The following is a 21,799-nucleotide window of genomic DNA, read 5'->3' as shown; positions in this document are numbered from 1 at the left end:
TAGAGGGGACTGCATTGGGAGCAGCGAATGCAGTAGACTAAATTGAGGGAGGTGCAAGTAAAGCGCTGCTTCACCTGAAAGAAGTGTTTGGGCCCTTGGACGGTGAGGAGGGAGGAGGTAAAGAGGCAGGTGTTGCACCTTCTGCGATTGCATGGGAAGGTGCCGTGGGAGGGAGATGAGGTGTTGGGGGTGATGGAGGAGTGGACCAGGGTGTCCCGGAGGGAACGGCCCCTACAGAATGCCGACAAGTGGGGGGGAGGGGGGTTGCGGGGTGGTGGGTTGGTGGGGGTGAAGGGAAGATGTGTTTGGTGGTGGCATCATGCTGGAGTTGGTGGAAATGGCGGAGGATGATCCTTTGAATGCGGAGGCTGGTGGGGTGACAAGTGGGGGGGAGGGGGACCCTATCATGGTTCTAGGAGGGAGATGAAGGTGAGGGCAGAGGTGCAGGAGATGGGCCGGACATGGTTGAGGGCCCTGTCAATCACAGTGGGTGGAAAACCTTGGTTAAGGAAGAAGGAAGACATGTCAGAAGCGCCGTTTTGGAAAGTGGCATCATCAGTACAGATGCGACGGAGGCAAAGGAACTGAGAGAATGGGATGGAGTCCTTACAGGAAGCGGGGTGTGAGGAGCTGTAGTCGAGGTAGCTGTGGGAGTCAGTGGGCTTGTAATGAATATTGGTGGACAGTCTATCACCAGAAATTGAGACAGAGAGGTCAAGGAAGGGAAGGGAAGTGTCGAAGATTGACCCTGAGAAGGTGATGGAGGGGTGGAAATTGGAAGCAAAATTGATAAATTTTTCCAGATCCAGACGAGAACATGAAGCAGCATCGAAGCAGTCATCGATGTACCGGAGAAAGAGTTATGGGAGGGGGCCGGAGTAGGACTGGAACAAGGAATGTTCCACATACCCCTTAAAGAGACAGGCATAACTGGGGCCCATGCGGGTACCCATAGCCGCACCTTTTTTTTGGACGAAGTGAGATGAGTTTGAGGAGAAATTGTTCAGTGAGAGAACAAGTTCAGCCAGACGGAGGAGAGTAGTGGTGGATGGGGATTGTTCGGGCCCCTGTTCAAGGTAGAAGTGGAGAGCTGTCAGACCATCCCAGTGGGGGATGGAGGTGTAGAGGGATTGGACGTCCATGGTGAAGAGGAGGTGTTTAGGGCCAGGGAACTGGAAATTGTTGATATGATGTAGGGCATCAGAGGAATCGCGGATGTAGGTGGGGAGAGACTGGACAAGGGGAGAGAGAATGGAGTCAAGATAGGAAGAAATGAGTTCCGTGGGGCAGGAACAGGCTGACACGATCGGTCTACTGCGACAGTCCTTCTGTGGATTTTGGGGAGGAGGTAGAAGCGGGCTGTCCGAGGTTGGGAGACTATGAGGTTGGAAACTATGGAGGGAAGATCTCCAGAGGAGATGAAGTCAGTGACGGTCCTGAAAACAATGGCTAGATGTTTGGTGGTGGGGTCATGATCCAGGGGGAGGTAGGAGGACGTGTCTGAGAGTTGGCTCTCAGCCTTTGCGAGGTAGAGATCAGTGCTCCAGACAACAACAGCACCACCCTTGTCAGCAGGTTTGATAACAAAATCAGGGTTTGACCTGAGAGAACAGGGTGCGGCAAGTTCAGAAGGAGACAGGTTAGAGTGGTTGAGAGGAGCAGAGAAATTGAGACAGCTGATGTCACACCGACAGTTCTCAATGAAAAGATCAAGAGCAGGTAAGAGGCCAGAGGGAGGGGTCCAGGTGGAGGGAGAATACCGGAGGCGGGTGAAAGGATCCATAGAATGGGGGAGAGGACTCCTGCCCAATGAAGTGAGCATGGAGATGAAGGCCGCAGAAGAAGAGTTCAGCATCGTGCCGAGCCCGGAATTCATTGAAATGAGAGCGTAAGGGTATGAAACTGAGTCCTTTGCTGAGCACTGAACGTTCAGCACTTTGTAGTATAAAGGGTTAACAGATGGGATATGCTAATGCATGATGTAGGTGATGATGTGTCACTGACATCAGTCAGCCATGTGTTTCACTCACGAGAGAGAGACTGGAATCATGCTGAGAAGTAAGGTGCCTTCTCTGTAACCTGTTAAGATGTAGTACTCATAAACAAGTGTTAAGCAGATACCAGAGTACATCTACCCTCTGTTTACTAACCATGTACCACACCTAGAGCTGACTGTTAGAAAGATCATCGCAGAACATGGTGGCAGTAGTAGAGACATCGATGCAAAAAACACATTGGTGTTATCAAAGGAACCAAAGAATGAAGGAAGGAAACCTTGATAGCAGTTCATAACAAATTGATGGAAGGAGGATGCTCTCTGGAGAGAGGTATTGATGACTGTCCCTGGTGAGCTGTCCCTGACTCTACCCCACCCATTTGACTGTCTCAAAGGCCTGCCAAGAGGCTATCACTGGGGGTATTGGAAACGCCATTTTTTCTGGAATTGAGCAGCAACAGGCCATTATAAAGAGCAAAAGCATTAAGTCAGTTCCTTTCTTTGTGCTGCAGGTCCAGTAGTAGACGATGTTCTCCTAAGGCAGAGCATGGAGGAGTCCACCGTGGACTTTGAGACCAATCTTATAGTCTTTGACACCTATTTTAACTCAAAGCAAAACTTAATAATCAAACAAGCACATTTCAACATGCAACAGTAGCAACGACCTGGGGAATCAATTGAATTATTTCTAACTGGCCTATATCGCCTAGCTCGTTCTTGCGGATATGGGATGCTGAAGGATGAGCTAATCCATGATCGCATAGTCATGGGTGTCCAGGATGAAAAACTCTCTGACTTTCTGCAGTCTAAAGACGATCTTGTATTGGATCAAGCAGTCCAGTATGTGAGGCAGACTGAGCTTGGAGAATTTAACAGGGCTATAATTCGGGGTGACTCCTAGGCTTCACAGGATTCCGTTGAGTGGGTAGGTCCACAGACAGTGGCCCCACCCACAGGAAAGCCCACCACACTGGGTGAAAGGGAGGGAAACTCCACAACAGTAGCCATTTTGAGATGCATACATTGTGGCATGAAAAGCCAGCATAGACACCAGGACTGCCCAGGGGGTGTGGAATGCTTCCAGTGAGGCAAAACTGGACATTTCAAGCGTTTCTGCAAGTGCAATAATTTGAATCAAAGTCAAAGACAAGAAAGTATTTATGAAACACATTTCATCCAAGGAATGGAAAGTCAAGAAAAACACAAAATTAGAGTTGCTAGGGGAAGCAGATAGTCTTAGTCCAGACTATTGGTCAGTTGCAGTGAAAGTTCAAGGCTTCAATGCTGCTTTTAAAATTGATACTGGAGTTGTTGTTAACATACTAGCAGATGATCTTGACCAGCTTCAGCCAATGACTTTTCATCCATCAGACTTTACAAGGTCCAAGCAGCATAGACCTTCCAATCAAAGGAAGGATTATTGCAGCTCTTTGCTACCTGGGGGTGACAGACTGTTGATTTGCTCTATGTTATTCACAATCAACGCACATCCTTATTGAGTGGGATGTTGGCATACATTTCGGCATCCTGGAAAAACCAGGTGATGCGCACCATTTGAATGACTCACTGTCTTTCATGCAACAATCTTCAAACTGTTATTTAGAAACAGAGGAACTTCAGCCTTCAGAAGCTGAGGAAGTTTATACTTTCAGCAGTAAGTTCCTCTCTTTCACAGAGGCACCATCCACTAGATCCCATGCGGAGATTGAAGTTAAGAATCTCTCAGTTCTTCATGAAGTAAGGCCAGAGGTGGCGGTTACAGAAGGCACTGTGGCAGACGATGACCATCCCCTTGGAGACCTGCTGGACCTGAATTGGCTCTTCCTAGAAAGTGATGCAGAAGGAACCCTTCCAGAACTGGTTGAGGTTCCAGAGGATGATTCATCTTTTCATTTGATATACGCACTTTATGAATTTTCTGTTGTCTTTTTCGAGGAGTCAGCTGTGTTTCTAGTGACCGAGCAGCATTCAGATTTTAGTTCCACTGAACCTACCAACGTATTGTCTAGTTTACCTTTCCTAGTCACTGAAGAATCTTCCACAGAGAATGCCTTGTCTGAGTCCAGGTTAGAGTCCATAGAGGATCACACTGCCAAAGCGCTGGTACCTTCCAGGATTGAAAGTCAATTGCCACCCATATGCTCATGTATGACATAGATGAAGTTGTACCACTGACATCAGTCAGCCATGTGTACTCTCACGAGAAAAGTTTTCCAACTTGCTGGGAATCATGCTTAGGAGCAACATGCCTGTTCTGTAACCTGTTTAGAAGTAGTACTAATGACCAAGTGTTAAACAGGCACCAGTGTATGTCTACGGTCTATCTACTAACCAAGTACCACACCTACAGTCTGCAGATAGAAGGACCACTACAGAACACACCCTGTAAGATTTTCAAATCCCGCCACCCCTCACCTCTCCCCATCTCCATGACTTTCTCCAGCTCATTGTACCTATATGCACTCTCTAGTCTTCCAATATTAGACCGCTTCTCATTCCCCACTCCCTCCACAATACAATTACATAGGCATTTCCTCAGCCACCTTAACCAGGGCCTCTGGAGTTCCAGCCCTCAGCAGTTCTGCCTTGCCACCTCCTTCCTTGATTTCAAAAACTTCTTGAAAACTCTTGTCTTTCACTGTGCCCTCCCTTGTTCCTCCGCCTCCCCCCGTTCAACTTGGTGTCCACTCACTAGCCACCTTCATGTATGTAATGACCACAAAAGGTTGTAAATTGATATTACCTTTCTCTGTATTCTTAACATCAAAAAATTAATGAAATATTAGCCCTTACCTGAAGGGGTCTAGAATACAAACAGGAGGAAGTTGTACTTCAGGTGCACAGAGTCTTCATCAGATCCCATCTGGAGTATCATCTTCCATGGTGATGTGTTCCAGTTCATTCAGGGAATCTGAATTGCTATGGCAACATGCACTTTTACATGCATGTTGTAGTCTGGAGCCATGGACAATGACAGTGGTTGAGATTCCAATGTGCTTTCTATCACATCGCTGATCAGGAATCTCTTCCACTCTTACCAGCTATAATACTCAACCTGTTTGGCCACACTATAAACATAACTTCCTTGACCACTAAGTCTTGGGGTGGGACTTGAACCCAGAGCTTCAGGTTCTGAGGTAGGGACACAACCCATCACACCAAGACCTCCTCAGTTTTGTGTGCTTGGCCTTGGAAGGGTTACTGCACAGATTCAGTAGAATTACACCAGGGTTTATAGGGTTATATTGCTATATAAACTTTGCTAATATTCCCTTGTGTTCAGATAGGTGAGGGATGATCTAATTGATGGGTTTCAAAGGATAGAAGGACTCAATAGAATAGATACAGAGAAACTATTTCCTTTGAAATCCAGAACAATGGGCCACAGACTTTAAATTGGAGCGAGGGCAATCAGGAATGAAATCTGGAAGGACTTTTTCACACAACGTCTACTGGAAACCTGGAATTCTCTCCCACTGAAGAGTGTAAATATTGAGACAATTGGAATTTTCAAGGCTGAGATTGACAGATTTTTATGAGGTAAGATTAGAAAGGGATATGAAGCAAAGGCAAGGAAATGAAACTGAGATATAGATCAACCATAATCTAATAAAAAGATGGAACGGGCTTAAGGGACTGAACTTACTCCTGTTCAGGTTGCTGAAAAGAAAGACATGTTATGGAAGCTTTTTGCCTTACACTCATCAGGACAAACACAAGAATGCCAAATTTCAAGTGATCACAACAACTTATACCGCAAGAGAGAAGGGTGCTGATTGGTTGGCCAGTCGATTCTGATTGGCCAAACGTTGCCCTGGAGAAAGCAACAGGAAGCTAGAGGCTCGCCAAGCTCTGGGATAATTCAACAAGACGCAAGGTTTGAACGCATACCTTTTGTTTGCACAGAACGGGTCCCTGCACATGAATGTATGTCGCTTCTAGCGAGTTCCTGTCCCTACATTCTTAAATTTCTGCACAAATGTCTTCCCTCAATTTCATCTTGCATACCAATTCCATCAATACACCCCCGGCTACAACTACCATCTCTTCATTGCCATCTTGTGAGATCTTATCATCTCTAAAGTTTCTGATCATTTTCTTGTTTCTATTGATATCCATGTCTCACAGCCCATCATCCTCTGCTCCTAGCTTCCTCTCCAACAGCTTTTCAAATGCCAACTTTCTTTTCTCTGTATCGCTACTTGTCACAAGGCAGCTTCTGACTTCCTCAACTATTCCCTTGTGTATATCATTGATGGTTTTATCTGCTCTAAAGTTCCTCACAGGTTCCCAACCTTACACTCTCCCTCGTACAATTCCCACCTTAAATCCAAGGGCCAGCATATTCAATGCATGTCAGATGGCCTGGTCAATCACTGCCAGATTGGCTAGATCACTTCATGAAACATTGTATTTTCCTCTCCACAGCCAGCACTTTTTACAATGCCAGGAATATCCTCGAGGATAATCTTAAGGTCCCCTTCTTGATTAAAATTCACCTCTTGGGGACATAAGGAAAACTTTTTTGTGCAGTGAGCAGTTAGGATCTGCAGTGCACTCCTTAAGAGTGTGATGGAGGCAGATTCAATCGAGGCACTCAAGAGGGAATTGGATTATTATCTGAAAAGGAAGAATGTGCAGGGCTATGGGGATAAGGCAGATAAGTGGCACCAGGTGAATTGCTCCTTCGGAGATCCAGCACAGACATAATGGGCTGAATGGCCTCCTACAGTGCTGTAACCATTCCATGGAGAATTGGGCGAATGGAAGCCAATGTTGGTCAGCAAGGACAGGGATGACGGGTGAGTGGGACTTTGCTCTAGATGGGATACAGGTAGCAGAGTTTTCAATGAGATGAAGTTACAAAAGTTGGGGGTTAAGATGCCAGCCTGGAAAGTATTGGAATAGTTGAGTCTGGAACTGACAAAGATATGGATGGATGCTGCAATAGTAGATAGGCTGAGATAGGAGAGGGGGCAGTTGTTCTTACATTGAAAGATGCCACGTGCCACCTGCAGGGTCCCCTTGAGCCACACACCATCCTGACTTGGAACTAGATCGCCATTCCTTCATTGTCACTGAGTCAAAAATCCTGGAACTCCCTTCCGAACAGCACTGTGGGTGTACCTACACCACACAGAGTGCAGTGGCTTAAGAAGGCAACTCGTCCAACACCTTCTCAAGGGCAATTATTGAGTGGTTCAAGAAGGCGGCTGTAGTAATTATGGTTTAACCTAGTGTGCGATGTACGTTTAATAATGCTTGTTAGGCAAGATCACATAATCTGTAGTAACCAATAGAAGAGTAGCGCAGGCTACCTCAGCAGTTAGTGTAGAGATAGAGTTGGAGTTGAAAGCACACGTGTCATTAATGCTGAGTATATTGTAAATAAACTTAATGTTTCCACCCGAGAAGTGTCTGCAGAGCAACTCCATCATTAACAGCACAACTCGGCCACCCTACAACAGCGGCTCACCCACCACTTTCTCAAGGGCAATTAGGAATGGGCAACAAATATTGGCCTAGCCAGTGACGCCTGCATCCCATGAATGAATAATAAAAAAAAAAATGCAAGCTGTAATTAAATGACCCATGACTTAATTTAAAAAAGAAACAACGTCACAGAAATATGTTGACAGCAGCGGGGGGAATTAAAATTAAAAATGAGTGAAAGAAAGTGTGTCTTTAAATCTGGGCTCTCACGCCTGTGACAACCTGAGCTGTCAATCAAGGGCGCCCGGGGGTATGTATCATTGAGGCGCTGACGTCACGGGGACCAGCTGTCAATCAAAGAAAGCCTGGGCTGCAGATTTTGCTGGAGAGCAAAGGAATCGGGCAGTATTGCTGCTGGAACATGGCGACAGCTACAGCAGGTAGGGTCAAACATCAGATAACAGTCACGCAGCAGTCAGGATTTTACATCGACATACACTTTAAAAACAATAACCTTTGCTTATTGCGCTTTTGTTCATTTGCCTTTTTTTTTCCCTGCTTAAAACAATCTTTCCTCTTGCAACAGAGGCAGAGATGCGTCAGAGGTTGCTGCGCACAGTCAAGAAGGAGGTGAGTAGGTTTGTGTACATTGCAATGAAATGCAATCACCACGTAGTGAATTGGAGCCTCAGTAAGGAGTAAGACTGTGCTTTTTAACAGCTGGCACCTAATCCCAGTGCTGCTCTTGGGCTGCTGTGTTCCCAGGCAGCCTTTGACATTACTGACAGGGAGGGTTTGAGTTCTTACCACCTTACAAATTGTCAGTCTTTATACATGTCTTTACATACTATAAGTCTTTTGTTGCACACTGTGAGCCGATGAGCTGCACCTCTCATTTTTGCATTTAGATGTTTTACAATTAATTTGAGGAGTTCATTTGGGGGCAATTATTTTGGTTGACTTTTTTAAGGTGCAGTTGCATTTTAAATACAATGGTTTAATATTTGTATATTCTCGCCAATCAGTCGAGGATACAGATGCTCCGTTGCATTCCCCTTAGGCGTTTATAATTCGCATTTTTAAGGTGCGGGGAGGTCAAGATAGAGAATGGCATGAAAACAGACGGCAGCTCAAAATGTTTATATTTGTGTGTCACTCTCTCACAGCGTTACTGGCTAACACTTAGTTCTGGGTATGGACGTGCTGTGATGTGGAAACTGGGGTCTCTGAGGATTTGGGAGAGGGGAGAGTCTTTTTGAGCTTCTAGCCCAAGGTTTATAACTTTAGTGTTAAGATGAAATATTTTGTACTTGACGTGATATTTAAAGGGATATCTATGGCAGGCAACCCCAAACCTCATTCTGCCTGTGAATTTAAGTGGTTTGATTTGGCCAAAATTAAATTCTGCCTTTAAAATGTTTGATCCTGGACCCTTTTGACAGAGATTGAGCTTTTGTGTAATGTGTCTGCATTACTCAAGAGCTTATGGGCTGTGGCGACCCTTCACTGGGTCTCCTGTTAAACCACTTTTGAAGGTGTGGGGACACCGGGGACAGACAGTTCCAGGATGTGGAGTGGGGAACGGACTGGGCAATAACAGGTGCCAGACAAATGCAGGGAATTTGCCACCTCCATCGCTTCACTTCCTTCTCTTCGTGCCCTCTGTTCCCATGTTTATATGCCCATGATGCAAATCATGTTCCAAGTATCTTCAGGATAGATACCATCTGGTTAAATTAGTTAAATAATGGCACGGCTATATTCCTGTGTGTATCAGTTGCTGTGCAGCTGGAGACACTGTGAGCTAGATTTGGAAGAAATAAACACTTTTTCAGGGAACAAGTAATTAGAATGATATGTGGCCTCATCAGCATGGGTTATGAAAATAATGTTGAAAAATGTAGCATTGTGAATTATAATTGTGTGATGTTATCAAATGTCATTAGTAATGCTGGCATTGCTGATAGAGTAATATTAAGAGGATCAGCATGATTTTGGGGAAATGAAACCTGATCATTCAGTGCCAGCTTTTAATCAAAGCAGCATTAGGTATTGATGTGATTCTCAGGTTGTTACCAGGGCTCCAAGGGTTAAATAATGACAAGAGATTACAAGAATTTAACTTGAATTCCCTGGAATATAAGAGGTGATTTGATTGAGGTTCTTAGGATTTTGAAGGCATTGACAGGGTAGAGAGAGAGAAAGAGAAATCTTTGCTGCTGCTGCTGGGATTGTCTGAGACCAGGGGGACATATTTGAAATCACAGCCAGACCATTCCGGGGGGAGGCTAAAACACAGTCCTTCACACAAAGGGGATTCAAGAATGGAAATCTCTCTCACCAAAAGCAGTAGATGCTTCCTCAATTGATCATCTTACATTCGCAATTAGTAGGTTTGTGTTCGCCAAAGGTATGAAGAGACATGGAGCCGAGGTGGGTGGATGGAGTTAAGATGAAGATCAACCATTGATCTCGTTGAATGTGAGAACAGGCTTGAGGGGCTGAACGGTCTCCTGTTCCTATGTTCTCTGTGTTTGGAGATGAATAAACCGGAGAAGGTTTAAATCTCTCGTTGCAGCTTTGAGCTGTTGTGGGGAGCAGCTCACACGTTTGCTACAATGTGTGAGAACTGACTGTTCATAACAAGGGGAGCACCATGGACCATGGGCACGGAATGTGTTACACTAGTGAGAATTCTGCTGCTTGCTGGCTCCACTCATTCACTTGTAGTTATGAAAGATTACTGTTCATTAGAAACCAGCTTAAAGGGGCTCGAGGCATCAGAAATTACTTATTGATGGAATTTCTGTGTGTTTGTTTCTTGCTGCCAGTCAAACAGCTCCTGCAGCATCATCCATTTTGATGGCAGTGTTTGGGTCTGGTAGCATTAACATGGTGAACGTAATTTACACTGATTGCTGGCAGGAACATCTTCTTCTTATTAGATGACAGTGTTGAGTCTCTAGAGCTGACATCAAATTGATGATCCAGGAATGATTCCAGCTCCACATCAGTGTGGATTCAAGTGATCAGCCATGATTCTAGGTCAGGGACCTACTCTGTCGGCAGTTATAATTGATTATCCCCATAATATGAAGACCTAGTGGCTGAAGGCAAAATGCTACCAGTGTACCATCATTAAAATGTTGATTAAACTGTCCATATTTACGGCTAATGGTATGAGTGGTGCATTGAATATTAGTTAACCTTTTCTGCCATGTTTGATTTCATTGCAGGGGCTGCTTACTGAGCAATTTTAGGGGTGGTTGTGGTGGTGTTACACTCACGGAGGCTGAGTTGCTATGGCAACATGCACTTTTACATGCATGTTGTAGCCTGGAGCTATGGATAGTGACTGAGGCTCCAACTTTCTTTCCCATCACATGGCTGACCAGGAATCTCTCCCGCTCTTACCGCCTGCCATTGACATATGCGCTGGAAGAATTTGCAGGTTGATACTTAGCCTGTTTGGCCACGTTATGAATGCACCTTCCTTGAGCATTTGGGGGTACAGTAGCTTAATGGTTATATTACTGGACTAGTACCCAGAGGCTTGGACTATGATCTGGGAGGCATGAGTTCAAATCCCACCATCCTGGCTGGGAATTTAAATTCAATTAATTCTGTAAATCTGGGATGAAAAGCTGGTTTCGGTAATGGTGACCACAAAATTACTGGATCGTTGTAAGAATCCACCTGGCCCATGAACATCCTTTCGGAAAGGAAATCTGCCAACCTTACCTGGCCTGGCCTACATGTATCTCCAGATCAACAGCGACGCGCTTGAAATAAAAACAGAAAATGCTGGAAAAACTCAGCAGGTCTGACAGCATCTGTGGAGAGAGAAAAACAGAGTTAACGTTTCGAGTCCGTGTGACTTCTTCAGAGCTGGGGACTCGAAACGTTAACTCCGTTTCTCTCTCTCCACAGAGGCTGTCAGACCTGCTGAGTTTTACCAGCATTTTCTGTTTTTATTTCAAGTTTTTAGCATCTGCAGTATTTTGCCTTTATCTCAGCAATGTGCTTGACTCTTGTCCACCCTCTGAAATGACTTATAAAGGCGTTCGGTTGCATTCCAGAAGGCAGCTCACCATCAGCTTTTCGAGGGTAATTAGGGATGGGTAACAAATGATCAGTAATGCTCACACCCCACGATTGAATTAAAAGAATCCTTACGCTCTGACAGTTATGGTGCTTCCTTATTTGAAATGCAGAAGCTAATCCCATATGGAGGCAAGCATCTGAAACGATGCTCTGATGCTTATTTGTGGCGACTCCTGGTCTCAGTCGGTCATATTCATGAATATATCTGTTCACTCCCCTGATTGTACAGCTTGTAAGACACACCGACCCTTGTGGCACTCAATCCTAAGCACCAGGAACAGCCCCGGTTCGAACCCCACTCTGTGCTGTGCCGACTGATCTCAACCAAGGCAATATGATCAGCAGCAGTGTCCCTGGGTTAGATGGAGCGAACGAAACATGCCCAGGGTTCATGCTGCTGGTTTTTGCACAGTGATTCCTGCTGGAAACTACTTTTGTGTGTGTGTGAAGGTTGGGCAAGGGTATAGGCCCATGTTTGGCTCTCTCCCTGCCCAGGTGAACTTGCTGGTGCCCTTTAACTCCGTGTTGAGGCAAGTGTCTGGGTTGCCGCTCTGGTCCGTACTGATCTTGGTCAATTTTCTTGATGAATAAAGGTGCTCACTTGCCCCCCCCGATTGCACAGTTTGTAAAATACATCAATATGTGTGCACCAGACACTTGCCACAAAGAACAGCCACTTGTCTGAGTTACCAGAAGGGAGTTGGTGCTGGCAGAACATTGGCTGAGCACGAATCAATCACTGCGGAGGGTGGCGTGGGGAAATCGGGAATAACGGTGAAAATAGCTTTCTCTTGGACACCTGGATCAGTGTCCGCCTGAATGAGTTTGTAGATCCTGAATTCCACAAATAAAAGCGATCCTGATTCTTCAAAATAGCAGCTGAATCTTGAACTGGCCTCGGAAACATCAGCAAAGCCCCTGCAATTGACCTTCAGTCCACCCGCACCACCCCACCGCCTGGTGACCACTCTGTATGACTGATGCAGATGGTAAAAATGCTGCAGCGTTTATAGAGGCCGTGCTGTGACTGATCGAGCTTTTCTTGAATTCTGCTCCATACTGATTTCAGGATCGTGTGGTGATTTTGTTTGAATATCACAGAATATGAATTTGAACAAAAGCAATGACTAGTCTGCACTCTGTGGGCTGAAACCATTTAGAAAGGTTTCAATGGGCAGAATTTTCTCTGCCCTATTACCCTTGAGAAGCATGTTCACCTATCTGTCATTATAACTAAGTGTCTTTCCTGTTCCAGTCTATACAGGGAGCTATACTTTTCCCCCATGAATCTGCTGCCCTCTCCACCTTCCCCTGTTAGACACTGATCCATACTGGCTTAAAAGCCAGTGGCTGCCCCCCCTCCGGTACCTCACTGCCTTACTCAGTCGCTATTCATCGTCTTCGGGTGGCTATCCCTCAGTTCGAGGATGACGTATACTCAGGGCCGTGAGTTTCTGTCATCGGTCTTCATGTGACCGAACGGGTCGATTCTCGACCCACAGATCATTGGGTCAGGACATCCCACGAGGCAGTCGGATCCGGAGTTCGGGATTTCCTTGCTTTTCTTTACTTCTCTGCTGCTGCTCTGCCTCACCATTAAGACTTTGTGACTCAAAGCACGATGCAGCTTGATAGACAATTTTTCGCCATTCTGTATGATTAGTAGCAAGCTCCTCCCAGCCGTTAATGTCAATGCTGCCACACTTCAAAGAGAGCTTTAGAGCCTCTTTGAAGCGTTTTCTTTCTTCTCCCCGGAACATTGGTCACCTGAGAGTTGAGAAAACAGGATCTGTTGGGTTTCCGGCCATCCGGACACGGTGTCCAGTCCATCGGAGTTGATTTTGTTGGAGTTTTGCCTGAATGCTTGTGAGCTGGCTTCAAGAGGGACGCGATTGTTTGTTTGATTGTCCTCCTATTGAATCCGAAGGATGTGGTGGAGACATTGCTGATGGAACCTTATGTGTCGCTGATACACAGTCCAGGTCTCGCTGCAGTAAGGAGCATAGTAATGATAACTGCTCTGTGCGATCAGACTTCAGAGATCTCTGTTGTCAAACACTCGCTGTCGTTGTATGTAGAAGGCTGAGCTGGCACAGCTGATCCGGTGTTGGATCTCCTCGTCAATGGCGGCCTTTTGACAGAGTTGGCTGCCAAGGGATGGGAAGAGCTCAACCTGTTTCAGAGTCTCTCCTTCAACATATATGGGCGGTGGAGTATTTGGCTGACCAGGTGTGGGGTGGTATGAGTTTTGGCAACATTCAAGGACAGGCCGGGTTTCTTGTATGCAGAATTGAAGAGATCAAGAGTGGTTTGCAAACCTGGAGCAGAGTGGACAATGACACTGCAGTCACCCACAAACAGTAGATCATGGGCAGGATTTTGCCCTTGGCGGGGGTGCTCGATGGGGGCGGTCGGGAAGCCCACCTCCACCTACGATTGGCTCCGCTCCACGGTTTCATGCGGGCGGGCCAATTAAGGCCCGCCCTGCGTGGATCACAAGCAGCAGCGCTGAGCGCTACCTGTGTGAGTGGGGGGAGGAGGGAGAGTTGGGCATGCCCGAGAAAGAGCGCTTCAATCTCCCTTACACACGGAGCTGCCTCAGGTAGATTGAAGCACTATTCAAAAAATTACTAAAGACAGTAAAAATTTAATGAAACAGGTCCCCTCATGTAACTCTGTCACATGAGATGGGACACGTTTTTAATTCCAGAATAAAGTTTTCATTCAATGTTTATCTGCTTTAGGAAACCTCAGCCCGCTTGTGGATGAGGTTGCCCAAAAACTGTAAAGGCCGCTTGGCCTTTTTGCCTGCCCGCCAACCATAAGGTTGGACAGGCAGCGTAGATTTGAATCTAATTAGATTGTTAATGGCCTTAATTGACCTTTTAATTAATGGCGCGCGTGCAGCCGACTCCGGTGCGCGCCCGCCAAGCGAAATATCGCATGAGTGCGCGGTGACATCGGGACGCATGCCCGACATCATCATGTGTCATATTACGCTCGGGCGTGTCGGGCGCACACCCGCACGCTGAACGTAATATTCTGCCCCATGTGTGTCTATAGTGGTCAGTTTAGTTTTGGCACGGAGTTGACTGAGGTTAAAGAGTTTTCCCTCTAGACAGTATTTAATTCTGACACCAGAGGCCAATTGACCTTTGATGAGGTGAATAGCCATTGTCAGTTAGATTATAAATAGTGTGGGGGCTATCACACAGCCCACCTTGACCCCGGTTTGGATTTTGAAGGGGACTGTTTCAGACCTCCCACTCAAGACAGTTGCAGTCATCATATCATGAATCCATTGCAGAATTGTGATGAGGTTTCTTGGACATCCAAATCTTGGGAGCACGATTGACTGAGTCAGGCGGTCAGGCCGGGTGAATGCAATGATGCGTTCCTGGCGTTGTTATTGACACATTTTCCTTGGATCTATCCGGCAACAAAGGGAGGGATTTTCCTGTCCCACCTACGGCGGGAGTGGCTGCAGGCAGGATGGAAAATTTGACGGACCAACAAAAGATCCGTTGACTTTGGGCGGGAATCACGGGGGGACCGGAAAATCCTGCCCAAAGTCCCCAAAGACAGAAGAAGTGAAGGAAGACAGCATCTCGCTGGCTGCAGCGGCAAGTTGGTCCCGGTCATCATCGTTTGACACATCGTCAAATTCTCACCACCAGCCTGTCAAGGTTCTGTGGATAATGATGGTGCTTCAAAGTCTGTACATAAAATGAACTCACTCGCAGGCTTCTACCAGAGTCCATTGGCCAAGTCCTGTGGTGATGGAGAATTATTGACGGAGACAGGGTCGTGAACCTGGGAGTCTCTGGTCAAAAATTTTCATGCAGGCGACAGATGCATGAACGTCGTTGGACAGATGTGTTGGGACAGAGCTGCCTTTGGGCAGCAGCATCTGTGGCTGGGCAGCCCTCTTCTGAATACCCTCTGCTCACACCAAATGGAAAGGGGGGCGTCGGCTAAAAAAGGTGCCCTAAAATTAGGCTGTCACACTTTCTCCTGGTTGGGGAAACCACACCCCACGGAATCATAACCTTGATGGTCAAAGAAAGAGAAGTTTAAATTTTATAACTTGGCATGTTAGATCAAGAGTGACTGTGCAGAAGGAAGAACTGCACAGCGACTGTTAATATGTTACCAAAATAATCCTTCAGATTGGTGGAAAAATATCACATAGAGAAAAGCAAGGACTTGCATTTGTATAGTGCCTTTCACAACATCCCCAAAAGTGCATCCCCAGCTAATTAAATACTTTTTGAAGTGTCGCCACTATTGTGATGTCCTACAGCCAATATACACACAGCAAGATTCCACAAACAACGATGAAATAAATAAGTCAATCATTATCGTGAATGTTGGTTGAGGGATAAATATTAGTCAGAACATCAGCAAGAACTTCCCTGCTCCTCAGTGGAATAGTGCCAGGGGACTGTGTATGTCTACCTGGTTTAACATCTCATCTGAAAAAAACAACACTTCTGACAGTGCAGCACTCCCTCAGTACTGCACTGGATCAGTCTAGATTTTACTGCTCAAGTCTCCTGGAGTGAGACCTCCTGACTCAAAGGTAAGCAAACTGAAGCAGGGCTGATACTTTCATAATTCCGAATGGTAGGATTGCTGGTGACTTTCCATTTATTGTGCACTGGTTTGTCTGTTGTACACCTCATGCGCGTGGCACTTACACACCTGTAAACTAAAGCAGTGACATTGTGGTATTGTCACCAGACCAGTAATCCAGTAGACCCAGGGTAATGCTCTGGGGACCCGGGTTCGAATCCTGGATGGTGGAATTTGAATTCAGTAAAAATATAGAATTAAAAGTCTGATGTTGTAAAAACCCATCTGGTTCACTAATGTAAGGAAATCTGATCTGGTCCACAATTAGGGATGAGTAATAAATGCTGGCCTAGCCGGTAATGCCCACATCCCATATATGAACATTAAAAAAATGAACCTGTTGGTGTTATGGTGCAGACTGGAATAGAAGGGGTTCAGCATTAGGATGTTGGTGGTTTATTAACGGCATGTGGTGGGGGTAGAGAAAGATTGGTGGGGATGGGGAGCTCGGAGGGGACCTTAGTCAGGAGTGCTGATGGGTTCTGTAACTGTTCTTGTGATCACTAGGCCGGGTGAGGTATATTTCCATTTCCCTCTGAGGTGGCCTTTGCTCATCATTTTATCAAAAACAAAATCCATTTGGTTAGAGCGAAGAAACAACAGAGGTATCGTTCCACCAATGGATGTATTCTATAGGCCACCGAAGAATGTGAAAGATAGGATCAAATTTGCAAGGAAATTGCTGAGAGGCACAGGAACTATAGAGTAGTTATAATGGGGGACTTTAATTGTCCTAATAGTAACTGGGATAGTAATTGTGTAAAGGGCAGAGAAAGGGAAGATTTAATGAAGCGTGTTCAAGAGAATTTTCCTAATTAGTATGTTTCTGAGCCAATGAGGAAGGAGGCATTGCTGGATCTAGTTCTGGGGAATGAGGTGGGCCAAGTGGATCAGATGTCACTAGGGGTACATTAAGGGCACATTGATCACAGTATCACAAGCTTTAGACTAGTTATAGAGAAGGACAAGGAGTAATCTGGAGTAAAAAAATAATAATTAACTGGGGGAGGAGCAACTTCCATGAGAATAGATCTGGCCCAGGTAAATGGGAATCAAAGATTGGAAGGCAAAACTGTAATAGAACAAATAGGCTGCCTTCAAAGAGGAGGTGATTTGGGTACAGTCGAGGTACGTTGCCACAATGGGGAAAGGTAGGACAAACAAATGCAGAGCTCCCTGGGTAAAGAAAGAGAGAGTGAGATGAAGCAGAGAAAGAGTAAATATGACTGATGTCAGCTGGATAATACAATTGAGAACCAGGCTGAATATAGAAAGTTCAGAGTGATTGGGAGGTGGTGGAAGGGGGAGTAAAAAAAGGAATAAGGGAAGCAAAGAGAGAGTTTGAGTAGAGACTGGCAGCTAACAGAGGGGATCCAAAAGTCTTCTTTAGACATATAAATAGTAAAAGGGTGGCAAGGGGAGCAGTGAGGTTGATTCGGGACCAAAAAGGGGCATTTATGCCTGGAGGCAGGGGTCATGGTTGAGGTACGAAATGAGTACTTTGCACCTGTCTTTACCAAGGAAGAAGATACTGCCCAAGTCATAGAAAAAGATTGGAAATGGCGGAGGCACTGGCCATAATCTTCCAATCCTCCTTAGATACAGGGGTGGGACCAGAGGACTGGAGAATTGCAATGTTACACCCTTGTTCAAAAAGGGTGTAAGGATAAACCCAACAACTATAGGCCAGTCAGTTTAAGCTCCGTGGTGGGAAAGCTTTTAGAAGCGCTAATCCGGGACAAAGTTAACAGTCACATGGAAAAATGTGGATTAATTAAGAAAAGCCAGCACAGATTTTTTTAAGGGTCAGTTGTGTTTAACTAAGTTTTTTGATGAGGTAACAGAGAAGATTGATGAGGGTAATGCAGTTGACGTGTTGTTTGTGAACGTTCAAAAGTCATTGCACAAAGAGCTCGGGAGCAAGGTTAGAGCTCATGGAATAAAAGGGAAAACATGGATAGGAAGTTAGCTGAGTGACTGAGAACAGAGATGTGGTGAGAGGCTGTTCTTTGGACTTGAAGAAGGTTTAAAGTGGGGTTCCCAGGGATTTGTTTCTGGACCTCAGCTTTTCTTGTTATACATTAATAAGCTAGACTTGGGTGTACAGGGCACAATTTCAAAATTTTCAGATTGAGAACTTGGAAGCACTGTGAACTGTCAGGAGGATAGTGATAACCTTCCAGAGGGCATAGGCAGGCTGGTGGAATTGGCGGACACTTGGAAGATGAAATTATATACAGGGAAGTGTGAAGTGATTCATTTTGGTAGGCAGAACAAGAAGAGACAATATAATGTGATAGGTACAATTCTAAAGGAGGTGCAGGAGCAGAGAAACCTAGGGGCACATGTGCACTATTCATTGAAGGTGGTAGGTAGATTGAGAGCATGTTTATTAAGGTATGTGGCATCCTGGGCTTTATAAATTGGGACATAGAGTACAAAAGCAAGGAAGTTATGATAAACCTGTATAAAACACTGTTCCGGCCTCAACTGGAGTGTTGTGTCCAGTTCTGGGAATCACACTTTAGGAAGGATGTGAAGGCTTTAGAGAAGGTGCAGAAAAGGTTCATGAGAATGGTTCCAGGGATGAGGGGTCTCAGTTATGTAGATAGATTGGAGAAGTCGGGACTGTTCTCCTTGGAGAAGAGGAGGTTGAGAGGAGATTTAATAGAGATGTACAAAATCATAAGGAGGCTGGACAGTGTAGAGAGGGAGAGAATGTTCCCATTGGCGGTAGGATTGAGAACCAGAGGGCATTGATTTAAGATGATTGATAAAAGAAGCAAGGGTGACATGAGGAAAAGATTTTTTACACAGTGAGTGGTTAGGATCTGGAATGCATTGCCTGAGATTGTGGGTGAGGCAGATTCAATCAAAGCCTTCAAAGGAGAATTGGATAATTATCTAAAAAGTAAAAAAAAAATGCAAGGCTAAGGAGAAAAGGCGGGGGTGTGGGACTTATTGAGCCAGCACAGACATGAAGGGGTGAATGGCCGCCTTTTGTGATTCTGTGATATGATTCTCAGAATGTTTAGAAGGAAGAGTACAATGCCTCATGTTTGTACGAGATAGGAACAGGAGAAGGCCATTCGGCCCTTCGAGCCTTTTCTACTATTCACAGAGATCATGGCTAATTTGTATCTTAACTTTATCCACTTGTCTCAGTTCCATTTTCAACAATACCCTTGGCTTAGCAAAACCTATTGGCCTCAGATTGAAAATTATCCATGAGGAATATTTTACTTTCTGTGGGAGAGAATTCCACATTCGACTTTATGTGAAGAAGTATTTCCTAACTTCTGTCTTGAGTGGTCTTGGCTCTGATCTTAATGTCTTTAATGAGACAGCGTTCCCGCCAGAGCAAAGGTGCCCAGAAAGATGCCAAAGTCCTGTGCGACAAGTGGAAGAAGTCTTCGTGTGGTGAGTCGCTATGAGCCTTGCTGATGGGCTTCTTTACAAGGCAGAGTCAGAAGGAATGCTCCCCCCGCCCCCCCAGCCTTTCATCAGGAGCTGATGACCGCTTGATGATAATAATGTGCTATTGACGCTAGCGGTTGGGGAGGAAGTGGTTTAAAGAACACTTTAAAAAAAAAATCAAGCACCGACCGACGACATTAAGTGAGTAATGGATAGTCAAAGTGGAGTTGCAGAGGTGCGGGGTGGCCAAGCGACAATTGTACATTACAGAGGTGTTAAAAGGCTTTAGAAGCTGCCTTTGGTGTGGTTATTTGAGAGGGTTATAAAGTGCTTTCCATTTTTACTCTTGTTTATGAGCAAGGGCCATCATCAAGCCTGGGTGGGTGGACTGTGCATTTGAGAGGCCGCTGGATGTTGCCATGCCAACTAGTGGAAAATGATGCTCATTGGATCCATGCGACAGTATAATGGAGGCCCTGATACCAGAAGAGTCAAAATACAGGAGTAACCATTTATTTTGCCGACGGAAGCTACCAGTTTGAAAGAATTTATCACTCGCAACATACACTTCCACACATAAGTTTGTCATGTGTGTCTTTGCTTCACATTTCAAAAGGCCAATTTCCTTTTACCTCTCTTTAAGCTGTTGTCTCTTGCTAGGTTGTTGTTGTTGTTTTTGAAAGAAATAGCTGCTCGTCACCGTGACGAGCTTTCCACTGACTAATTACCGTTTCAGACTCGCCGAGCTCGAAACCCATAGGATCGGGCGCAACAGCGGTTTGACCTAATGTGGGGTAACCATCTCCGTCTGAACTTGCAGCCCTCTGTTCTCTCAGGTCCAACCCTAACATTATTATTAAAGCTGGCATTGGTGTTGTTTGGCGAATTGACCTCTACCTTAAAGAGGATGAACATCAACTCTCCGACACTTCCTCTTGTTAATAGGATCCAAGCTAGTAGCTGAAGCTGAAACCAAGACACAGAGCTGTTCTGTATTGAGACTTGTAGAGTCTCGCAGCTCTCCCACACCTTCCCAGTGTCCCAGCTATCACCTATTTAAGTGCTGTTATTAGTAGAACAAATGGTCAATAAAATACAATAATTAAAGAGGGTGACGGGGCACTGTAACTAGAACGATAATGTCAAAGGAAATTAGACTGACTAAACCAAAATAGGGGGTGATGATGCATCCCGGCCCCTGCAGTGCCCGCTGACCGCTGAAGGCCTCTAGAGTGCCAGTGGACACCGCGTGCTCCCGCTCCAGGACCACCTGGCCATGAACATAGCCGCGGTAGAGGGGCAGAGAGTCGGTTCGGACGACCCCCTTGACCAGCCGCTACCTGGACTTGTTGATGGCCATTTGGCCAGCCCTGGAGAAGACTTAGGAGGAGGTCCTCCTCCCTCCTTGCCGCCCCCCCCCTCCGCACCAGGTGAGCAAAGATCAGGAGTGTGGGGCTGATGTGCAACCAAAAGTTGAGGAGTAGCCCCTTCAAATATCGAAAGAGGGGCTGCAGCCTCTGGCAATCGACGTATCCATGGAACACGGACTTCCCTTGGCCGCAGAAAGCACACGCAGCCTGGGAGTCCGTGAACCGCCTGAAGCTCTGATTGCACGGCACTGCTGCATGCAACGCTCCCCCACGCCAGGTCCCCGACGGAGAAAGGAGGACTCCCACGTAGAGCGCCCTCCACTGGGGACCTCCCCCACTGCCGGGTGGCAGGGCAGAGTGCCACAGCGTGTCCTGACGGTGGAGAAAGGCAAGGAAGTGGAGGGTGTGCAGCAGCGAGTTGTACAGGAAACCCCTCCGCACTGAACGGGAAGGCACGGAGGGAATTCCCGCGAGACGGCTCAAATTGTGCGGGGGTGGTTACGGCTCCCGAGGGAGGTGACGGGAAGCAGGACCAACGCGAAATTCCGTCCAAATGGGGTCAGCTTGGACAGAAGTCACACTCGAGCCGCCTCGAGGCCACAAGTGCCGCCAGGTAAGAGCACCACTGTTTTCAGGCTGTGGACGGCTTTGGCTGCCAGATGGACATTAACAGACACGCAAGATGTCGCTCCTCCACCCTCCAGCACGTCCCCGACTCTGGTCACCCCAGCGGCCTGAGCTCGGTCTTCCGCCGGCCATCGGAATCCATATTGATGGAGGTGCGGACTCCTGAGCAGTGTCTGTCTGATGACAGCTGCTCCCCATGATGGGAGGGAACTCTGGC

General features: G+C 46.2%; 1 protein-coding gene across 1 annotated transcript in view; it reads left to right on the top strand.

The window, feature by feature from the left end:
• Nucleotides 1-7,848: 7,848 nt before the first annotated feature.
• Nucleotides 7,849-21,799, top strand: part of sgsm1a (small G protein signaling modulator 1a) — a 150,458-nt gene continuing 136,507 nt past the window's right edge. Inside the window, exons 1-2 of the mRNA XM_078554447.1 lie at nucleotides 7,849-7,869; nucleotides 8,016-8,059. Of these exons, the coding sequence (XP_078410573.1) occupies nucleotides 7,851-7,869; nucleotides 8,016-8,059 (63 nt within the window). The 5' untranslated portion in view covers nucleotides 7,849-7,850. The remainder of the gene's footprint in view (nucleotides 7,870-8,015; nucleotides 8,060-21,799) is intronic.

The sequence above is a fragment of the Cetorhinus maximus genome, chromosome 12 (assembly GCF_964194155.1).
Source record: "Cetorhinus maximus chromosome 12, sCetMax3.hap1.1, whole genome shotgun sequence".
NCBI classification, from domain to species: domain Eukaryota; kingdom Metazoa; phylum Chordata; class Chondrichthyes; order Lamniformes; family Cetorhinidae; genus Cetorhinus; species Cetorhinus maximus.
Note: the sequence above shows the minus strand (reverse complement) of the source record. Positions and strands in the feature narration are given on the sequence as shown.